We start from the raw sequence: 18,517 nt of genomic DNA on the forward strand, positions 1-18,517 counted from the left end.
CACAGATCCACTTTGCCAACTGATCATAGGATGAGTTTAACATCTGTGTAGTTTTGTCTCGCACATAGATTAGGTGCAGTTTGCAGCAGGAAACACTGGCCTAGTCTTCTTTGTCCCTGTTTTGCTTGTAAGAAACATGCTTCCTCCCCCATGAAAATAGTTGTATATTTATAGTATCCTCTCTCTGCATATGTCCCTTGCAATAAAAATAAACTATTATTTTATTACTCTCAAGGACTCTATAGTTTGTTCAGAACAAAGAACCATGGGACCCTTGTTCTATGAACATAAATGAACAGATCATGAGCTTGTAAAGTGTACTTAGCTCTACCATGTCTTTAATTTACAATTTTTGAGTTATTGTTTGTGTTCCGTAAGCCCAACTAATAAATATGCAAGGCTTGAAATCAACCAATGACAGCTAATAGCATTAGATCCTACTTTGGCGCTATCCTGCTTCCCTCTGCCAGCACCCATCTAATGTCCTATTGTTATAGGATACCCAGCATAATAGACCTGTGTCCCATCCTGTCTGTCTATGGGGGGCTACAAAGGTGAGGGAAGGTAACCGAACTGTTTGTACTCTGATATGTTTCAGAATTTTCTGCACATAGCTATATGAAGCTGCATTACAGCATCCCCATGCACAATCCTAAATGCTTGGGTTTGCATATACAAGTCAATGCAATACAAACGTAACATTGGGTATTACCATGCTGACATTATTTTAATGCTAGTACGCTTCACCTTGAGCTCTTTCTTTGGTCATACACATCAAAGAGCCTTAGTGAGAAATCTAAGAAATGACAGTTGATTTCATTTTTTTAAAGTGGTGGTTTACGTGCTGATCCATTTAGAAATAAAAGAGGGAGAAAATTTGGAAACGTGTTTCTCTTGTTATGGTTGCGTAACTCCTATTCATGTTGTTTTGTTTCTCTCTTACTTGTTTACTAGGAATTGGATTGGCTCTGGCAGCTGCAGTGAAAGGCTACCGCTGCATCATTGTCATGCCGGAGAAAATGAGCATGGAGAAGGTGAGAAGAGACGGCATAGCCATGGCACACTTCTGCTTTGTACCAACGGAGCTATCATGGTTTCAACCCCGTTCCTTCCCACCTCAAGTAACTTTGGGAATTCTACTTTGTGATGCTGCTGGGAGCTATCTGTTATTACAGAGTTATAGCATTCATACTTTTTCAAATAGAAAAAATGTCTGTTAAATCAGTTTTAAATTAGCAGTGTATATATAGGTTGCTTTGATATGCTCCAATTTTTTCAAGTTTTCCCTGTCCCAAAGCTGCAGCTTCCCAATCCGCTTCAAGAACTCACCTTCCACATGCATCATCCTCATGCGTGTTTTGTGGGTGTTTGTTACGGGGGGCGGGGGGAGTCCCAAAACAGAAAATGCGTTCTTTTGTATTGTCACATATGACGTTGGTGCATTCCTGCCCAACTTTCTTTCTTTCTTTTTTTTTTTTAGTGTATGCAGGATTGTGCTATATCATTATCCTGACTTTCCGCTTCTGTTGAACCTGGGCATGCATAGTACTCCTTCTCTACCATTGATTTCCCACTCAGAGTTTTAAATACAAAAGTGTTTAATAAATATGCGAACAGTAGAGTAGCGCAATCATGTGATTCCATATCCTACTATATAAAAGGCAAACCGTGTTCCCCACCACTCACTCATCCCCGCGGAGGTGCAGTATACAGGAATAAGAAGTGAGTCGCGGTGGTGAGGCCCTCCCAAGGTCCCACAGCGGTGGGGACAGGGCTCCTTGCCACCTCCGCAGGGCCTTGGGAGGGCCATACACAAGCCAAGTGGCAGCTGAGGGGTCAGAGGAGGAGGGAGCCCCCACTCTCTTCCCAGAGCTCCCCCTTGACTGATGCCGTGAGGAGAGGTGGGGGGAAGCACTGCTAGGGCACATTGTATTTTCCCAAACAAACAACCTTATTGATAGTTTGAAATAAAATCAGAAATGCCATTCTGTTTTCAGTGTTGCTCCTAGACTGATTGCTGAGTGATCCAATGTAGCAAGCACTGCAGTATGATTCCCTTTTTATACATAGATATCGTAATAGTGCAAGGATCATTTTTAAAAAGTTTTTAAAAGGGAGGGAATTATACGATCGTGCATGCGAGCCAGACGCATGTTTGGGAGGGGTAATGGTGAGAGGAGGGATTGGAGATTTGTGGGAGGGCACTTCAAAAGTGCAAAAAAAGCCTCCACATGCATTGATATGATAATAATTGCATGGAAAAAGCAGCATAAAAAATGAAAACAGAATAAAACAGGTCTCACAAAAAGTGCTTGAAAATTGGGATCATCATCATGACCTGTGGGTGCATGAGAAATGATGATGTGTGTAATGAGTGAGATAACCCACCAAAGTTCCACACATTAAGGATGTGTGGAAGCGACTGTGAACTGAGACTTCAGGAATGGAAAACATTCTCTTCGGGGCATTTTTACAGTCGATAAGAGCTTACAGTGAAAATACTGATGCATTTAAAAATGTCAAAAGATTTGTGAGATAATAATGAACTATGTTAAGTGGATTGATTAACTGCTGCCAGTTTAGCAACTTAAGTAGCAGGGGAGTCAGATAGCCGTGCTGAGATGATGCCATTTTCTGCATTGGAGGAGATAAATACATACAGTAGAGGGGAAAGCTTCTCAGAAAGAATGAGGATACATAATAGTACACTTTCAGGATATCTGAAATCCTACCAGAAATTTAGAAGTGTTTCTCCCCATTTGGGATCAAAATTTCGACCCCAAAGAGACATCATGTCTAAGAGCCAAGCTAGAAGTGACGCCTTACACAGGTTGGACACTTGTCAGTTTCCCTCAAGTCTTGATGGGAAATGTAGGTGTCCTGGTTTTACAACTTGGCTTTCCATTACAGCTGCAAGATCAGGATGCCTACATTTCCCATCAAAACTTGAGGGAAGCTGACAAGTGTCCAACCTGTGTCAGGCATCACTTCTAGCTTAGCTCTGAGATGGCTGAATTCTGAAACTGGACACAAACCAGAATTCCTAGAACAAGCCTACCATCAGCCCCAAACCAGTCTTCCTGGAATTGCCTACAGTGTAAATAATCTGGTTTGGATTCTATATCATTGTTCCCTCACACTTCTCTCTGTCCACTATGAAGGCCGTTCTCTGCTGTAGTGCTTGCTTGCTCTGCCACCACCACTTATGCTTGTGCAATGGCTCCCTGAGAAACATGGGTCCTGCCTGCACAGGCAGAAGTGCTGGTGGCAAAGGAAGCGAGCACCACAGCAGTGGATAGGGAGGAGCGTGAAGGAAGCACAGTCATGGATCCAAACCACCATCTTCTTATTCCCATTGATTAAAATACAGCCTTTATGATAATGGTAACTTCGGTCACTGTACGCATTGAGCTTCTCATATTTATGATGTGTATGTTGGGGCAGACTTTGGGACTCTCTCTCAATACATCAATAATATTAAGAAGCAGACCGCCACATCTGCTTGGGCAATCTCCCTGATAACCCAAACCTTATAAACACCGCATAGATACATAATGGTAGAAAGTGCTTGAAACAGAATGGAAATGCAACCATGGTAAAACTCTTCTTTAAATTTTTTTAATTCTTCCATGTAGCACCATAGGGTAAGACTTCCACTAGATTCTTATTAAAGATAGTGTTACATGCTGAAAAACATGTAAAATATCAAATATTGTGATCTGCAAACCAGACATGCTGGAGTGCAGAACAGAATCTCACTCAAGGTTTTCTCTATGCACACAGGATCTCCAATGTATATGCAGAGTTTTGATGAAAGCTATTAACTTCCATGTTATGGGCAAGCCATGTACACATCTCCACTATACACACAGAACTGTCCGCAATATCAAAGTCAGTCAAAAATAGGGATGTAAAACATTAAATGTTTAAATGATAAGGATTTGTTTACCATTTACGTAAATGCTGTAAATGTTTAAACATTTTCCAAGGCTTGCAAAACTGGCAGTGTACATTCCAGGATTGTCAGGGTTGTGGAACTTTTGTTTGCAATGCTGGCTTTACTGTTCTTCGTCTGCACAGAAGACTGATTCCAGAGCATGTTAGCACATTATTATTTTTTTTTAAACAAATGTGAGAATATGTATGGGAACTTAACAGATTGTTAGCTGTTAATGGTTATATGATAATATTTTGATAGTTTAAAGAGTTGCTTCATTAGATAGAATTATATCCCTAGTAGAAAAGCAGGTGCAGCCCTTGTGGATTTTTAAGTCAGGTCAAGTGATTTATTATGAGCCGGGGAACTATGGTATGCACCCAAAGCTTCCCTGTTTATTTCAATATTGTGCCCATTCCTTTGCATGTGCAGATATATCTCTTGGACTGAGATGAATGGGGCAGGTCATGCCCCCAAATGCTCCATATATGTGCATTAGAATTCATGTAGGATTCTGGATCTAGGCAGTTATCTTCAGTGGGACTAAACCAGGTTATTTGCAAGTACTCTAGCGTGTGGCAGATAACTATGTAGATATATGAATAATATTTGTATGTTTTAAAATTTAGTATAATCTTTTCTATGGATTGGCTAGAAATGTAATATTATTAAATGTATAATTGTGTAAATTATATATTTATAAGCCAGTGGCCTTATGAACACATGTCCTGTAGCCCTAGTCTGTGCACATGTTGGATAACTGGTGTAGTTGCAAGTGTCCATGGTCATAATCAGTGAGTCGCCATTGCAGAGTGTCAGTTTTGGGTGGCTTCCACTTCCCTCTCCCCGCTTTTTGCCTTTAGATCCAGTTTATACCAAAACTGTATTGTTTTTAATCTGGCATGTTTTAAATTCTCCCATTTTCTTGTTGACGCCACCGCCTCCCTGCTCCTCCTTCCTACACCCTCCTCCCCCCTTAACTCCTACACCCTCCTCCCCCCCTTAAGGAGGGGTTGGAAGAAAGATTGTGGCAACATGATTAAGCAGCTGAGCAAAAGTTCAGAAACATGCCTGATACACAAACCTGAAAAGGACGGGGTGGGAGGTACTCATTCTCCAGTTCAGCTCAGCAATAAAGAGCAAAATGGGTAAAATTTGGCCATTGTTTCCAATATGAAATGCAATTCAAGGCTTTCTGGGGGTCTGGGAGGGCATTTTAGGACCAAATTTTGCCCAAGTTGCTGAGGACCTACTACTAGCTGTTATCTAAAGACACCCCAAGTCTCATGAAGATTGAACTTCAGTAGTCATTTTATGGGCTCCCAAAGAAGGTGTCCCCAGCCACCTCCAATCTCCTTTATTCCCTATGGGGAAAACTAGGGGACCTATCTAGGGGGCTGGAGTAGCATTTTGCAAGCAAAATCCACAGAATTTGCACAGGACCCACTCCTAACTATCCTCTAAGCCCCCCCCCCCAAGTTTCATGGAGATTGGACATGATCTGGTTTGAGCATGTGCAAAGAGAAGGTGCATTATGGGATACAATCTCTCATCTGGGAGGTATGAGGCAGAAACACATGCCAGTCTGAGCATGGAATCGAGTGCAGATCGAATGCATTGTGACTGTGGTGTGCGAGTGAACAGGAAAGCAATGAGGAAACGTGTAAGTGCGTTCACATATCGTACATGTGTAATTTGTCTTGTGTACTTTGGCTCGGATAATCTCATAAAAACAGCATTCAAGCAGGACGTAAAGATGTATCGATCCTATAAGACTGCAAGAGCTATCCTATCAGAATAAGGTCTATTCAAAAATCTTCCTTCTGAAACCATAGAAGGTATAATATTCAATCTCACAAATAAAAAATCTCTGCAATAGCATGGAATAGTTAAATAATACATATAGGGGAGGTAAAGATTTCAAAGAAGTAATGCCAAAGAACAAGGGGAAACAGACACAAAGAGCTCTAATTGTCAAACGTCCATGGTCAATTTTAAAACATGCTTTTTAATCCAAGAGAAAGCTTCTGATTTACTTGTATCAGAAATAAGATTAGTTATCATACCAACTAGTAGCAGTTTTTCATCCAAAACTTTCATTCAAACCAATTTGAAATTATCCCATTTCAAGGCAGCCAATAGGCCATCCTCAGCAAAAAACAATTTTAATCTCAAATTGAAAGTAGAGATCCATGCTGTTGCTTATAAAGACGTTTGGCCAAATTCCACGTGCAATGCAACATCTGAGATGCAACAAGGTACATTCAACAATTTTCTCAGAAACTGAACAAGGGGTTGATCAGTATTATTAATTTGTTTTATATTTTTGTGCAAACTTAAGAACTGACCTAGGTTTGTAAAAACATTCCTCTCGACTCTGTACCTGACCCCAGTGTACAAATCTAGCAATCCACATGTCAAGGTCCTGGTTCAGTATCAGATACAGGATTTAGGTTTAACATTTAAGGATTCTAAATGGAGCAATGCAGAATGTTAATTTAAGAGGGTGCTTTTCTTTATACAGGTGGATATCCTGAGAGCGCTTGGGGCTGAAATAGTAAGAACTCCTTGCACTAGGTTTGACGCTCCTGAATCAAATGTCCGTGTTGCTTGGAAACTGAAAAATGAAATCCCAAACTCACATGTTCTAGACCAGGTAAATTTATTTGTGGCATGCATCCTTGTTGTAATATGTGTTTCATTGTTTGATTTTTTAAAATCTTTATCCATATAATTCATCTACTCTAATGTTGGATCTGAAATAAATTTTACGTCCACCATGATAGAAATGCCTTTTATGTAAATACTATATGACTTTTTAATATTCCAGCTTGTTGGTAAACATGAGCCGTTTTCACACTGCCTATAAATCGCGCGAGACTCATGGAAGGCTGCCGGCTTTCTCATGCGATTTTTAACACCATCTGATTACAAAACGCTATAAATCACTGTTTGTGGCATTTTGTAAACAGATGGCGTAAAAAATCACGTGAGAAAGTTGGCAGCCTTCTGTGAGTCTCGTGCGATTTATAGACAGTGTGAAAACGGCCATGGTTGGAGTTTGCTTGTTTGAAGCATTTGACTGCAGAAATAGAATAAATCTGACATTTACTAAGACTATTAATGCACACTCATATAAATACACAGTCTTCTAAGACATTCTGATCTTACTGAGCTTGCAGATGGGACAAAACTATTTGTTTTAAACTAGGCATATTATCTTATGCATTTTTTATGAATATTGGCTGAATCCACATTACCTCCGCGCATCCCAGTGCTGCACTAAGAGCCAAAACACACGTTAAGAAAAACCTAGGTTCAGCACGTGTTCTCTTACCTCAAGGTTTGCTGGGATCTGTAGGCGTCCTGGAAGCTTAAAGTTTAGCATTTACAGAGCAGCAAAAAGGGAAAGGGAAATACAGGCGCCTGTATTTTAAGCTTTAAGCTTCCAGGACGCCTTTAAGCTTCCAGGACGCTTACAGATCCTTTAAGCTTCCAGGACTTTAAGCTTCCAGGACCCCTACAGATCTTTAAGCTTCCAGGACGCCTACTTTAAGCTTCCAGGACTCCTACAGATCCCGGCAAACCTTGAGGTAAGAGAACACGTGCTGAACCTAGGTATTTCTTAACGTGTGTTTTGGCTCTTGATGTTCGCTAAACACCCGGAAGTATAGCGTCTTTCTAGCGCGATTCAGAAATCGCGCTTGAAAGACGCTATACTTCTGGGTGTTTAGCGAACATTTAGTGCAACACCGGGACGAGCGGAGGTAATGTGGATTCAGCCATTGTGCTGTCAAGAAATTTGTGAGTGACAGTTCTGGAATGAGCTGCTGTAGTTCACAAACACTATGCATGCATGGGAGCAGGCACAGAACTCCCATGTGTACAAGGACTTCCTTCTTCACTTGAACATCAGAAATAGTACTATCTTTACCAGCCTCACTGAATGTGCAAACCTGTCCCTGACATTGCACTGAGTGTAGAGTTCTGAGAATATATCAATGCCCCTACAAAGTTTTGTTTGGGTCTTCAGTAGCGGAGATCACATATTTCATTGGTTGCAGAGTGGTAAGCTGCAGTACTGCAGCCCAAGCTCTACTCACGACCTGAGTTGGGTCCTGGCAGAAGCCGGGTTCAGATAGCCAGCTCAAGGTTGACTCAGCCTTCCATCCTTCCGAAGTCGGTAAAATTAGTACCCAGTTTCCTGGGGGTAAAGTGTAGGTGACTGGGGAAGGCAATGGCAAACCACCCCGTAAAACGTCTGCCAAGAAAACATCGTGATGCAACGTCCCCCGATGGGTCAGTAATGACTCGGTGCTTGCACAGGGGACTACCTTTACATTTTATACATACAATAGGTAATGGTGATGCATCCGTAATATCAGCTTGCTTGGAATGCATTACTCTAAAGGAAGAAGTAAGGATAGATAAAAATTGGTCCTCTGTGTTTCAAGGCAGTTTGCCTCTTATAACTAGATGCTAGAGACTAACAAAAGGAATGGCTATCTCCAAATGTGCTCTCCTTGTCAGATGCACAAGTTCTAAATTGGATGGACCATTAGTTTGACCTAGCAAGAAATTCCTAATGTTTTTGTGAAACTTTGTGTTATTTATCTATCAGCTGTTTATGAATGTACATTTGATTCCTACTCAGTGACATATTCTATTCTCTATTTCTTTACAACATAGTACCGAAATGCAAGTAACCCACTGGCACACTATGACACCACAGCTGAAGAGATTCTGGAGCAATGTGATGGTATAATTTCAAATTCTTTCAATATAACGTGGTTTATTTATTTATTAGTAAAGCATTTATACTCTGCCTTTCCACATAGTTCAAGGCAGCTTACAAAATTATTTTTTAAATCCCAAATTAAAACCTTTCCTTCTCCTCTTAAAAGATGTCTGCCCATCACACCTCCTCAAAAACCTTGGCAAATAAGCAAGACTTGCAGTGCCTCCTGAAAATTTCCAAGGAGGGGGCTCCCCTCACCTCTTCAGGGATCCCATTCCACAAAACCAGGTGCCATGGAAGAGGCCTGGGCCCTGGTCAGTGCCAGACAGGCCACCCTAAGTGGTGGGACAGCTAACAACTGGCTGCCTGAGGTTCACAGTTGGCACACTGGGGCATATAGAAGGAGACAATCCTTCAAATATGTGGGTCCCAGATTATGAAGAGCTTTAAAGGTTGTAATATAATACCATGGATACTATTCTAATCAATAAATCAAGAAGTCTTTTTTTCTACAAATGTATAAAAGTGTTTCCTTTTTGAGCTTTCGAGAAGATGTGTGGTGTGATTGTTGTTGATTTTTTTCACTGTCTTAACTGCAGGCAAAGTTGATATGATTGTGGCTGGAGCTGGCACAGGAGGCACCATCACTGGCATTGCCAGGAAGATGAAAGAGAAATGTCCTGAATGCAAAGTATGTGAAAGGCTTCTCAGCCCCAGTTCAGACATTCAGACTGTGGATAGTATCTTACATCTTATTTGGACTGGAACTGGGATCAGGGCTTGAGAATGCACTGTGAAAGCTGAGTGATTGTAATTCAGCCAATGTGCATGATTATTGCATCTCTCTAAAGAGACATATATACTGGACAAATCATCTATATAGCCATATGCATGATCACCTGCTCATACAGCATCATTGGCATAATGTCTTCAGAGTCAGTATAGTGTAGTAGAATGTTGGACTAGGATCTGGGAGACCCAGGTTCAAATCATAGAAGCTTGTGTTGGGCTAGGAGCTCGGTGACCCTGGGCTAGTCACACTTTCTCAGCCTAACTTACCTCACAAGGTTGTTGTTGTGAGTATAAGTGGAGAAAAGGAGAATAATGTAAGTTGCCCCTTCAAAATGGGACAAGAAAAGATGCTCTCAGAGCATAGCATATATGTTAGTTAGAGGTGGGAAATGGCAGTCAGTTCCTCAGATTGAACCACGCAACACACCAAAAGAAAGCTCACCCCAGGCGGAAAATATTCAAGGCAATTTAACCACTTCCTGTAAGTTTAGTGTGTAATACAAAAATACAAGGAACATTAAATCCAGAAAACAGTAAATATACAATATTATTGCCAATAATAGCTATAGCTGATATAGTCCCCAGTTACATGAAAAAAGGGGGCGGTGGCCCCAGCAGACGTGTGTAACTGCCGTGGTCCAACAAGTTGTCCCGATCCAAAGAGTGTAGAAGCCGCTGAAGGTAAGCCAATAAAAGCAACTTGAGGCAGAAAACAGCAAGATGTCCCGGTCCGACGCTTGAAAAAAAGCCGCTGTGAGATGAGCGGGAACGAATTAATTAAGCACTGAAGCCAAACACAACAAGCCGTCTCAATCCAACGCTTGTAAGAGCCGCTGTAAGGTAAGCGGGAACGGAGAGCCGAGACAAAAGCCGCTGTGACATGAGCGGGAGCAAATTAATTAAGCCCTGAGGCCAAACACAACAAGCCGTCTCAATCCAACGCTTGTAGGAGCCGCTGTAAGGTAAGCGGGAACGGAGAGCTGAGGCAACGAGCGTAAGCCGGTCAGATTGTTCTCTTTTTCTCGTTTCAGACCTAATAACGTCTTTCATCAGGCCATAATATATCATAAATCACAGTTTTAAACTCCCAGGAATTTATCCAACATATGCGGAGTACAAGCGTTGGATTGAGACGGCTTGTTGTGTTTGGCCTCAGGGCTTAATTAATTTGCTCCCACTCATGTCACAGCGGCTTTTGTCTCGGCTCTCCGTTCCCGCTTACCTTACAGCGGCTCTTACAAGCGTTGGATTGAGACGGCTTGTTGTGTTTGGCTTCAGTGCTTAATTAATTCGTTCCCGCTCATCTCACAGCGGCTTTTTTTCAAGCGTCGGACCGGGACGTCTTGCTGTTTTCTGCCTCAAGTTGCTTTTATTGGCTTACCTTCAGCGGCTTCTACACTCTTTGGATCGGGACAACTTGTTGGACCACGGCAGTTACACACGTCTGCTGGGGCCACCGCCCCCTTTTTTCATGTAACTGGGGACTATATCAGCTATAGCTATTATTGGCAATAATATTGTATATTTACTGTTTTCTGGATTTAATGTTCCTTGTATTTTTGTATTACACACTAAACTTACAGGAAGTGGTTAAATTGCCTTGAATATTTTCCGCCTGGGGTGAGCTTTCTTTTGGTGTGTTGCGTGGTTGTACTGCAGTTTAGCTCTTCACCCCCCTTGTAATTTTTCAGTTCCTCAGATTGGGCTTAGCCAGGGCTAGAAATAGGCATAGGAGTAGGTATCCTGTGCTCGGCAGGTTAGTCTCTTTCTTGGATATGATAGTTTGGGAATTCATGAGAGGATCAAAGCAGGATCCAGACAGCACCTAACCTTATCTCCCGAGTGTTTGGCAAGGGAGACTGGACTGGGAAAATGTGGCGACTGGATAGGTGTAGTCCACACTTCAAGTATTTCTGTCAATGTGGTAAAGGCAGTAGTGAGGGGACCAGATATTCCAGGGTTTAGTGAGCCTTTCCCAGATAAAAACAATTCACTTCTCTAACCAGTAGAAACAGTATGTCAGTTCTGTAACCCTGTGTGTGTAACAATTCTTAACAGAACTGCGACCCAACTCAGCTGCGAAAAGAGATATGTTTACACCACTTTACTTGACAACCAAAATAAGCCTTTTAACCATTCAGTGGAAGAGACAATAAAGTTATTTATCTTTTGTTAAAACTGGTGCTGCCCTCCTTCACTGAGTTACCCAGCAGTCTCGATAATTACAGTTAGCCTTATTGACTAAACATTTATTAAATGCTATCCTTGAGTTTCTGTTTCTGGACTGAGGGGAAAGTTTAGTAGAGCTTGCTGGCTGTGGGATCTAATGCTGGTTTACCCTAGATCAGCCTTCTTAGTTTGTCCAGGCTGCAGGTCTGCAGGCCCTGAACATCCCTCAGAATTAGGAAATAAAATTTGGCACAGCCCTTGAAGGAGGTGATGGGAAAAGGGGTTTAAACAAAAGAGCCCAGCCATCAAAGTGAACTATGGTCCAGGGTTAACCAGAGCATTCCTTTCTCTTTGCTTTGTGATAACCTGGTTATTGATGGAAGACAATGGTCACTAATGGGCAGTGCTTTTTTTCTGGGGGGACGCAGGGGTGCGCGTACCCCTAAACATTTTGTGAATCTAACGGGAGAAAGTAAAAATTTTTAAATGTTGGAATTCCCGCTAAACCAACTCCAAACATATTATGGATATTTATGTTATTTGTTAAGTTTTATGTAGCGTATGTTGGCAACAAAGATGTTTAGTTATATTTAAACTCACTAGGAGTGCTGTTCATCTTACAAAAAATGGAATGTTTTTGAGCATTGAACACACCACCGAGATTGCTGGCATAATCAGTGATCATTAGGGTGCAGAGTACCCCTAAACATTTTTTTAGGGAAAAAAAGCACTGCTAATGGGCAACTTGCAGAAGCAAGGAATTTTATTTCTTGAATCTAGTTTTGCAAAACTACAGAACAAGAATTCTAATGTTACTGTGGAATTGGCACTGTCTGCTGCCCTGCTTGTTTCTGTGCTCCCCATTATTTCTGTTCAGTGTATGCATTTGTAAATAAACAGATTACTAGAATGACACCATAAATCTGCCCTGAACTTCCCACCACTTGAGAAAGAAAGATCATAAATAAATATTTGTTTTTAATTAATTGTTCATCAATTCCATTTTAAAGAATCTGGTTAACAAGTTTATCTTTTACAGATTGTTGGAGTAGATCCTGAAGGCTCCATTGTTGCTTTGCCCAGTTCCCTGAACACAGCAGAGGATGCAACTATGGAAGTGGAAGGGATCGGACATGACTTTATCCCAACTGTCCTTGATAGAGCTGTAAGTGACAAAAGTCAGGCGACATGGGCCATTTCCAGATGGCTTACCTTCTGCCGCTCCATGCCGCAACGTCACGGCTCGTGCCGGGGAAAACGCGTAATATCGCATTTTCTCGCATGAGTTTTGCGCAACGTCGCACAAAACTCACGCGATATTTCGCGTTCGCCCCAGGACAAGCCGCGACGTTGCGGCATGGAGCGGCAGAAGGTAAGCCATCTGGAAACGGCCATGGAATAGCAGACTGAATCTGAGTGCAAACTTTCAAGATTCTTTGTATTTAAAATAAGGATTTATTAATCTCCGGACTCACATGAGCCAAACTTAAAATTTCTGGGAATGGTTAATTTTGGGCATTCACCACCAGCCATGGATATGAAGATTAGTGTGGGAACATGACACTATAATTAATTCCCTATCTATCTATCTATCTATCTATCTATCTATCTATCTATCTATCTATCTATCTATCTATCTATCTATCTGTCTGTCTGTCTGTCTGTCTGTCTGTCTGTCTGTCTGTCTGTCTGTCTGTCTGTCTGTCTGTCTGTCTGTCTGTCTGTCATATTGAGAATGGGTATCTACTTGAATGCCCCTTGACCCTTAAACTCCATTTTTGTTTATTTTTAGGTGATAGATCAGTGGTGCAAAAGTAATGACACTGACTCTTTTCTTATGGCTCGCAGATTGATTAGAGAAGAGGGGTTGCTTTGCGGTAAGCATTGCTGAATTGATGCTTTTATTGGTGCTCAGCACACATGCAAAAATAAAATCTAACCAAGTAAAGGATATTATTGAAATTTATGTTTGTATTCTGAGTATCAGTCTAAACCAAGGAAATTATTTCCTGGCGGGATATAAGGATCCTTCTACATAATTCTTTCTTTACACAATAAACCACTGCTGACACGAATACAACCAGAAGACTTTCCTCAAGGCAATGTTTCCATTGTACCAATATACTTTGTACAAATTTAAGGCCACAAACCTCAGCATTTGGTCTCAGAGAAAATGCCACTCTTCCTCCCACCTAGCATGGCCATTGCTATTCTGACTGGAATGTGGAATTGCTACCTTGATATCATCTTAAAGTGGAGGGAGGCAAATCACCTTGTTCTGAATCATAGCCCTTTGCAGAGGTATTCAAAGGTGTGCTGTCCGGGGAATTAGAGAATTTTAGTGACCTATGACAACCAGGCCCTTTTTGCTCTTTAATTTTAGCCTACATCTAATATATAAATAGGGCAGATCTTAATTTAAAAAGATGGGTCTGCTGCCATCCAGTTTGGTCTTCAGAGGTACCATGCTATAGTGGTTGCCGCCAACCTCCAAGTGGGGCCTGGAAATGTCATGGAATCACAACTGGGTTCCAGATGACAGAGAAAAATTCCCCTTGAAAAAATGACTTCCGTGAAGTTTGGATGCTATCGTATTGTACCTCACTGAGGTCCCTCCTTTCCCCGAACCCCACTTCCAGGCTGCACCTTCAGATTTCCAGTTTTCCAACCTGGAGTTGGCAATCCTACATTCAAGGTTGCAGTCCTAGAAGAAGTACGTTCACATTCCTCTATCTGTGATCTCTGTTCCACTGTAACGTCACTATTTCATTCTGTATTGGGTTATGTGTCTGGTGTCTTCTTTTTCTGGCAGGAGGAAGTGCAGGCAGTGCAATGTCTGTGGCTGTGAAAGCTGCCAAGCAGCTAAAAGAGGGACAACGCTGTGTTGTTATCTTACCTGACTCTGTGAGGAACTACATGTATGTTGTCTTTTGTTTCTGCTTCCTATTTATGCTCATCAATTGACAGTTTTTGGCTTTGTGTCAAAGCCAGTTGCTTAAAAGAATACTGTAAACCTACAAAACTGTTGCCTGCTGCTCCACTCATATTAATAACAGTGAGGAAATTGTTTTAGAGTTTGTCTAAAGCAGAAAAGTAGAGAAGCAGAAAACTTTCTCTGGCTCTCCATCATTCCCATAAATGAGTTTTATGCTGATCTAATACTAAACATGTCAGATATTTGTCTAGAACTAGACCAGCATAAAATGATTTGTCATTAGGTAAATGATGTCACTAAAAAGAATATTACTGTTAGATTAGTGTATGGAAAGTGTTGTTAATGCTCTCAGAACAAGAAAAAGAAGTATCATATCAGCTGTTACTAATTTTAGTACAAAAAAGACACTCAGATTAATGTTGTCTGGAATGACCCAAATTGAGCAATCAAATTCAAGGTTAATATATTTCAAAGCAAGGCCTTCAGATAATCAAATGCCACTCAAATAGTGTCCACCAAGTCTATTAGTTACCTAACCATTTTAGTTTTATGCCTAATTTTTGAAATGGCTTTGAAATCACAGTAACCTCTATAAAAGCTGAATCTGTTGCTAGTTCAGGTGGCACAATCCATATACATTCAGACCAGTAGGAGGGAATAACTTGTTGTACAGGAATTGTGCCTTTGGTCATACTTTCTATCAAGGCTGCCTAGCAATTTAACCACTACAATATCACTTTATACAATTTATTTATTTAGTGTATTTGTATCCTGCTTTTCTCCCTTTGGGGGACCCAGTGGCTTACAGAAATACAACAAGTTTCAAAAAAACAACAAAAGTATAAAAACAAAAAAAATCCACAATACATACTGAGCTAGTGTCTACCAGGTTAGTCCATCAACAGAAGATAGGACATGGGCTAAGAGCCAAGGGCACTTTGGCTCACACTCAGAGGCTCTCATCCCACAGTCATGCCCAGGCTTTAAATACCTGCAGCAGTAAAGACAAAGGCACTTTCACACTTATGGTTTAAAGTGCCATTTCTGAGCATTTGCTGCAATTGCAAGGGCTTCAGCTTGGCACCTGCTTGTTTCACACTGTCTGCGACAGTTTTGATTTGGCATCTTGTTTTTCATTTCATACCTGATTTTAAGCCCCAGTTCAGTCGCGGGTTTTGTGGGTTTAGGAATTCATGTCACCTTTTTTTTTAAGTTTGCACATGTGTTGTAACATTGTGACATTACCACTTTGTTAGACTAAAAAAACCCCCACCCCTCCCTATGCACATCAATGCTGCATCTCTGTGCAGCCATTTTCACACCCAAACTTTTCCCATTTGAAAGTAGTGCTGAGGGGTGTTGAGAACTGATTATCCCCTCCCAGCAAATTTTCAGGCCACCATTAGTCTCATGCAGTCATGTGAACTCTGAATGGATAGGGTTGCTGTTCTGCAGGTTCTATGCTCTTGCTCAATCTCACATTACAAAGAATGTTAAATTCCCACACTTACGTTTAACATTACTTTATGTAATTGCACATATATTCACAATGCTGAAACATTACTGTCCTTCATTAAAAAAAAATTCTTAATCAGTGGTAGAGATGCTAACGAGGGTGGGTGTTGTTAAATCCACACTGACAAATCAGCTCAAGGGTGAAAGGAGACGAGGTGAAGCAAATAGATTACTATTAACAATATTTACTAATGCAATTAAGCAAAGATGCACAACACTGAAATGTTACTGTCCTTTAGAGATACAAAACAAAATTACAGAAAAAGCCGACAGGGTGCTGAGGAGGGTGGGTGTTATTAGATCCACACAGACTAATCAGCTCAAGGAAAAGGAGAGGGGGATAATAGAAGCAAACAACTCAAACGTGATAAGGAAGCTTAAAAGGGAGAGGAAGCTGTGGCAGCAGGATGCAGGGGTGGAGGGGGCGGGGTGCAAGGATGAAAGCCAGAAGAAAGGAGAGGCTGAGCAGAGACCTGGCTGGAGGGAGAGTCTCCATGCCCCTTGCTCATTCCCAGCCTCTTGCCCTCCTTCGCTCCTGAGCCGCAGATTACAGCGTGTAATCCCCGGTTCACAAACTTGCTGGGATTTGGCAAGGGCAAGAGGCAGCTGAGTGAAGATTAAAGTCAGCTCAGCCCCAGACCATGCACCGAGTGCCAAGCGCCTTGCATGCCTCACAGCCAAAGCCCTTCCCCCTCCACCAGGGCTGCCCGCTAAGCCAAGCCTGAGTTCCTCATTGGCACACAGCACTCTGAGAGGCCTTCCAGATCAGCCTGGGGAGCATCGCTCAGATGGTGCCGGGGCACAGAAGCGACCACATGCATGTATACCCTGGGCCCCCAGCCCTGCCTGCTTCCCTCCTACTCTGTGCTCTGCTTTCTCCACTTGGGCCAGGCCAGGCAGGTGCCTGGCTCCCCATTGCTAGCCAGCCAGCCAGGCTGGGCTGGGGATGCTTCGCTGCACTGCCACCAAATGCTGACATGGTACTGTCCTTTAGAAAAACAATTGCGGAAAAAGCATTCAGGGTGCTGATGAGGGTTAGATCCACACTGACCAATCAACTAACTAGGAAAAGGAAAGGCGGGAGAAGAGAAGGGAAAAGGTGATAGAAGTGTTTATACTGACATTAATTGGGCCAGGCATAACTTGGCAGCTGATTCAAAATTAAATCACAGTATGTCCTCAGGGAGAAAAAACAGGGATGCCATGGACAAAGAACGGTGCTGCATCCCACGACTATCTTGCAAGTGTGAAACCCCTGAAAACATGGGATGTGAAACATGTACTGAAACGATTTAAAGACCCAGCGTGAAAGGGGCCAAGCACTCAGGCTGGATCTTACAAGTTGTCAACCATCTTCCCACAGTCCCTCTTCCTGCTGAAGGGAAACTTAATTCTCAACTTTACTGTCAACCTACTATTAAATGCCACAATCCATTTTCTCCATTTAAGACATGTCTGTGCATTCAGTTTTTAATTTCTCTGTGTTTCATTAAGTGTTCTGAGTGTCTGAAGGTCAGAAAATGATAGTTAAAGTATGCTGGGATAGTCTGATATTGTGATGAGTGTGTGCTTTCTCATGCTGATTGTTGTCTCCATCTTTTATTCATTGACTCTAGGTCCAAATTTTTAAATGACAAATGGATGATCACAAATGGATTTCTGAAAGAGGATGTTCAAGAACATTATCCTTGGTAAGGTTCAGAGTCACTTCCCTTGTTATTGTGTCTTGATAGAAGTTGTATAAATGCCATGTTTTCAGTAATCTGAAAAATCTTCTAGGTAACAGTCTTAGTACGTCAATTTAGCATATTAGCTAATTAATTTAGAAGTTAATAGTGGCTGTTTCATTTGTTTGCACCAGGTGTCTCTTCCTCAAACCCTTGCCATGACATTTTATGCTGTATTTGTTTCCCACATTTCTACTCATGCCAGAATACAAATGAAACACATAACAAAAATATAAAGGGACTCTCAGCAATCAAAAGGTACAAAAACTGTACATTGCTAAAATTTCAAATATTAATCCCATCTCCCAATAAAATCAGCATGAAACCCCCCAAAAGAAAAACAGGAAAAAGAATACATCTCAAAACCATACTCACGCTATAAGTCACTAACATCACAAAGAGGGGTGGGAAGAATATAGGCTAAGAAACTGAGAAACAAAAAGTGTGGGGGAGAAATCACAAAGGCCGTCTGGAAATTAATGGCATATATCTAACCATACAGATCTTCTGACATGTGGGAGAAACCACCCTTAAAAGTCCACCCTCCAAGCTGATATTTCCTCCAAGGGGACTCATCTACGCAGTCTGGAGAGCAGTTGTAATTCTGGGAGAACTCCAGGCCCCACTTGGAGGTTGGCAACCCTAATTAGAGCAATATTTAAATAACATAGGCTCCTTGGAGTAAGTTTCACGGAATAAATTGG

General features: G+C 41.6%; 1 protein-coding gene across 1 annotated transcript in view; it reads left to right on the forward strand.

The window, feature by feature from the left end:
- Nucleotides 1–18,517, forward strand: part of LOC129326686 (cystathionine beta-synthase-like) — a 53,598-nt gene that overhangs the window by 27,848 nt on the left and 7,233 nt on the right. The window contains exons 5-12 of the mRNA XM_054974981.1: nt 955–1,034; nt 6,462–6,593; nt 8,627–8,696; nt 9,275–9,366; nt 12,676–12,801; nt 13,429–13,513; nt 14,449–14,554; nt 17,703–17,777. Of these exons, the coding sequence (XP_054830956.1) occupies nt 955–1,034; nt 6,462–6,593; nt 8,627–8,696; nt 9,275–9,366; nt 12,676–12,801; nt 13,429–13,513; nt 14,449–14,554; nt 17,703–17,777 (766 nt within the window). The remainder of the gene's footprint in view (nt 1–954; nt 1,035–6,461; nt 6,594–8,626; nt 8,697–9,274; nt 9,367–12,675; nt 12,802–13,428; nt 13,514–14,448; nt 14,555–17,702; nt 17,778–18,517) is intronic.

Source organism: Eublepharis macularius, chromosome 3 (genome assembly GCF_028583425.1).
Source record: "Eublepharis macularius isolate TG4126 chromosome 3, MPM_Emac_v1.0, whole genome shotgun sequence".
Taxonomy (NCBI): Eukaryota; Metazoa; Chordata; class Lepidosauria; order Squamata; family Eublepharidae; genus Eublepharis; species Eublepharis macularius.